The sequence below is a fragment of the Prunus dulcis genome, chromosome 5, assembly GCF_902201215.1.
Source record: "Prunus dulcis chromosome 5, ALMONDv2, whole genome shotgun sequence".
Lineage (NCBI taxonomy): Eukaryota > Viridiplantae > Streptophyta > Magnoliopsida > Rosales > Rosaceae > Prunus > Prunus dulcis.
This window is the reverse complement of record NC_047654.1, coordinates 12,136,360-12,141,141: the sequence shown is the minus strand read 5'-3', so window position 1 is coordinate 12,141,141 and position 4,782 is coordinate 12,136,360. Positions and strand designations below refer to the sequence as shown.

Here is a 4,782-nt window from a genome sequence, read left to right as displayed (position 1 = left end):
GCACTACTGATCATAATCAGTTTGCTGAGCAGTCAGGAAAGCTTGTCTCCATTTACTTACTTACTTGAACCAACCAACCAACAACAACATTGGGGAGATAGATAGATAGATAGATAGATAGATAGAGAGATGGGGGGAGAGAGAGAGAGAGAGAGAGAGAGAGAGAGAGAGAGAGAGAGAGAGAGTCAGAAGAGTCAGAATAGAGAGATAAGTCGGTGGCCAAAGAGAATATTCATACCAAAAGAAAAAGAAGGATAAATTGGAAACAAATTACTTCATATATCAAAAGTGAGAAGAAGAGGCAGCCATGGTGGCTTGGTGATACAAATTCATTGGGGAAAGGGGGAGAGTTGAAGCTAAACTCCAGAGAGAGGGAGAGAGAGAGAGAGGCTATAAAAAGAAATAAGCATGAAATATTATATCTTGGGGCAATGATGGATCTATGTCTTCATAGAATATACCTGCGCTGACTATATATGATCATCATCTGTGTCTATATAAATTGTTATATTAAATAAAAATTAAAATATTTATACACATGAAAATTAAGCTATAAAAAAAACTATTAAAGACAAAGACATGAGTTGGATAATATTAATAGTTGGCATATTTCTCCTCACTTAGAATTCATTCATTCATTCTCTTCAAAGAAAAAGAAGAAGGAAAAAAAAAAAAAAAAAAAAACCCCAAACCTTGTACCCCTTTTCTGTACCGAAGATTTTTTTTCACCAAACGAAACCGAAGAATTTCAACTCCGAAACTCTTCTGAATTTGCCCTTGTGTCTTTATTGGCATTGTGAGATGCTGTTGTTGGAGTTGTCAGACGTCAAAATCCAAGGACATGGAGAATGGAGAAGAAGCCTGGTGCTTGCCTCTGATGCTGAGAAAGTCGGTGGTGGTACTAGCAGAAGTTGTTGTTGTTGTAGTTGAGTGCAGAGGCGTGCCATCAAAGAGCCTTAATTGGAGTGGGGGTTGTGAGGAAGGCGAAAGTTGGTGAGAGGGAGATGCCATTGTAGCATGATGATATTGAGATGAAGACGACGACAATATGTCACATTCATGATCCGACTCCGATATGGGGCAATCCATGTTCACCCCGAATAGCCTCAGTCTCTTGGCTGCTGCCTTCCCGTGGACCACAGGCACCGACTCCAAAACCATATTCGGCTCATGAACCCGACCCAGGAGCTGTACTTGTTGTTGTTGTTGTTGCTGTTGCTGCTGCTGCTGCTGCTGCAGTTGTTGTTGTAATCCTAATCCGCTGCCCTCGTATTCATGTGGGGTAGCGGATGAGGCCGATCTCAGATAATAAATTGGTCCAGAAGAGCTAACCACATTTCCGTAACCATAAGAACTTCCACCACTACCACCACCAGCAGTGCTACTTGTCCCTGTATTTCGATACGGGTGATGCATATTCATGCTGTAATTAATCTGCTGGGACAAGTGTTGCAAGTGGTCCCGGGGTACGAGTCCTCCCCCGGGTGGTGGCCTCATCAATAGCGGGCTCCATGGAACCGAGCGTTGGTGGTGGTTCCAGGAGAAATGCTGCTGCTGCTGCTGCTGATGATGAGCGATTGCGAAATTGGGCTGGTAATGATGATGATGAGGATGAAGCTGGTGGGGATGGTGGTGGTTATGGTGGATGGGATCAGGCGCATCTGGCCGGCGCCGCCAGTCAATAAAAAGCCGGTCTTTCCCCAACTCCCCAAGGCCTCGCTGGAAGGAGACGATGTCTCCGGCGTCGAGCTTCTTCTCCTTGACGAATCTGCTCCAGCCCTTGGTCATCACATAGCTCTGGCTGCTGTTCCAGTAGGAGTATCGAAACCTCCACGGCTTCCCATTCCGGTCCTCGAAATTGAGCAGAAGCCCCTTCTCGTTGGTGGAAGAATCCAAAGGAAAGTACTTCTCTGCGTGCTGCTTTGGGATGACGAGGCGATTGAGCTTCCCCACATCGCTTGGCGTCACAACTTTGTCGAACATGTGCTCCCTTTCTATGGCGATTGGGTTTTCTTCTCTTCGACTGCCATCGTCTTCTTCATTATTATCTCTATCTCTCGGCGATGAGTCCATGAGCTCGAGCTTTGTGTCGGGGCCGTCGTCGTAGCCGGCACGGTTGTAGTGAGCAGAAGGGACAAGAGTGGCTATGCTGGTGGTTTTGTTGTACTGAGCAGAAGAAGTAGAAGAAGATGGAGAGGAGGCATAGGAGAAAGGAAGCTTACCTGTCACCATGTTGTTTTCATCTTCAGTAGAAAAACCCCCATCTCGGGCAGCTGACCCGAAATTCATGATAAAAGAAAAAAAAGTCGAAAATCAAACCCTCACCTCTTGTTTTTTACCTCGATTCCTAGATCTTGAAGATCTAAGGAAGAAGAAAAGAAAAGAAAAAAAGCAGGTGGGTTTTGGCCTAAACTCTGAAGCAACACTTTCTTTTCCAACTTTCCTCTTTCTTTTTTGTTGTTATTATTGTGGGTTTTTTGCTTTCTTTTTTCTAGGGCTGAGATTGCTGATGGGAAATTCTGTGACTGTGAGATGATGATGAAGAAGAAGAAGAAGAGAGGAAAGTAGCAGGCAGCAGGCTCAGAAGAAGCAGAAGCTAGAAGCGTAGCTCTCAATACAATGACGGTCGGTGCATGCTTCTTTGACCAACAAGACTCAGATACCCCATGGACGTTTCAAAGAGTGCAAAGAAGTTCCTCTTGTTGTTGACCTTGGGCTTTGAGAGAGAGAGAAGAGAGAAGAGAGAAGAGAGAGAGAGAGAGAGAGAGAGAGAGAGAGAGAGAGAGAGAGAGAGAGAAAACAAAGAAATTAAAGAAGGAAGAAAAATAAAAAGAGATATTTGTGTGTGTGTATGTGTGACTGTGACCATGTGTGTGTGATTTTCTTACATGGAGGTGCCTCCCTGGAACCTTCTCAAGTTAGGCATAATTTTATTTTTATTTTATATGTTTTTTTAACAAACTATAGAATATTTACAAAATACGTTTACAACGGGCTCGTGCACCCAAAAAAACGTTACACCGTTACAATAAAGCTAATCACAATTAACTAGGTATCGAACTCATCACAAATAAATAACGTATAGACCTCATCCAATCAAGTGAAGTGAAGACTAATTGACTCCTTATATATTTTCTTAAAAAATAATAAATTTGTTTCTGATGAATAAATTCTGGGAAATTATATATGCGTAGGGACCCCATGTATTATCTGGTTGGGCTCATGTGAGCTTTGTACCTGTCATCATCCTGGGTGGTATTTTTCATTTTCAAATTGAAGTCTTTTTATTTATTTTAAATGTTATCTACGATAAGGCCCAAAGGGCCAGCTGTTTTGGAGAGCACGAACTTGTAATTCAATAGAGCAACTAGGATTGGTGGACCATTTTTATTCTTTTTGGCTTTGTTTTTGGAATTTTGCTTCTACGGTACCTATTTTGAAGCATCTGCTGCTAAGCTAAGCTGGTGAAAAGATAAAGAAATGGTAAAATTTACCTGATGGTGATTAGTTTATGTTAAGTGGGTTATTTTGGGGATAATTAATTTGACTTGTTGCTTGCTTGCTGCCATATTTATTTCTCAACAGGACCATCCTCTCTGTTAGGCGATATAATTGTTTGACTGCCCTTTGCTGAAGCATTCAGTCATTTATATCACCTTTCTTCAAATTAGGATCCGCTCCCTCATGCCTCTAAAGAGATCAACTAACCCTAATTTTATACAATCTTTTTTTTTTTTTTTTTGTTTTGGTCAAAATCTTATTGATGAAAGCAAACAAATTAATTCCGTCGTCATTTGTGACTTGGCCAGTGCATTCATATTAATTTAAGTTCTTTTTTTCCTCAAATTTTTACTCTTAGGCCCTTCTAGTTCACGGATAAGATTTTAACTCTAAGGCTTGGATTATTGATGATGGCTTGAGCTTGATTCAAGCTCGCACACATGTTTGAACTTTTGTCCATGTGAAATATATTCAAGTAGTGGTATCAATTTAGTGTGGCACCTCAGCTGGGTTTGACTAATTTCTTAGTGCAAGATTATGCTAAAATAATTCAAATTGATAATCTTTTTTTAAGAAACTTAATTAATAGGTGTCATTAAAAGAGTATTCTGTTAATTAATAATCTATTCGAAGTTAAGCAACGTCATTTACAACAATCACATGATGATTGAACCATTGGTAATTTGCAGTCATATTTATTAATCATATTGGGAGGTCAGATATTGGCATTTATGAGTCTCATGTCAACTAGAAAAAGCTCGTTCTAGAGATCTCCGAAATTCTTATCAAAAGAGCCTTCAATCGACAACTATTGTCACTTCACTAGTAATTTGCACTTTTGCAGGGTTTCTATTTGAACTTGGCTTGTCACTTCAACAAATTATAAAACGTGTTTAGGTACTTGACTACTTGGCTTGTGAACAAAATCAAGCCTTATTAGACGAGCTGGCAACCCGAAGGGCTGCTATGTATATAACCACGCATTAATTAAGTTAATTATGCATCACTTTATCTTTTTATTTATTTATTTAAAACAAGCGATATTATACTTTAATCTAATCTAAACTACAAGAGATCACATCCACTATAGCCAATTTGGCTAAACCCATCTGCGCATACATTTATTTTACCTCATGTGATATCATGATCATCTCTATATCCATTTCAATTTAGTAACACATACGTTTAATTAACATTGAGGTTAACTAGACTATCTATTTTATTAGAAGAAGTAATTAAAGGCCAGCCAGCCTGCACCTTAATTAGCAAAAGGCATATGAG

General features: G+C 40.0%; 1 protein-coding gene across 1 annotated transcript; it reads right to left on the bottom strand.

Annotated features, from left to right (window-relative positions):
- Positions 1-296: 296 nt before the first annotated feature.
- Positions 297-2,772, bottom strand: LOC117628505 (B3 domain-containing protein Os02g0683500-like). The gene has a single exon (XM_034360980.1). It carries the CDS (start codon positions 2,287-2,289, stop codon positions 820-822), a length of 1,470 nt encoding a protein of 489 aa, XP_034216871.1. The 5' UTR covers positions 2,290-2,772; the 3' UTR covers positions 297-819.
- Positions 2,773-4,782: the final 2,010 nt, after the last annotated feature.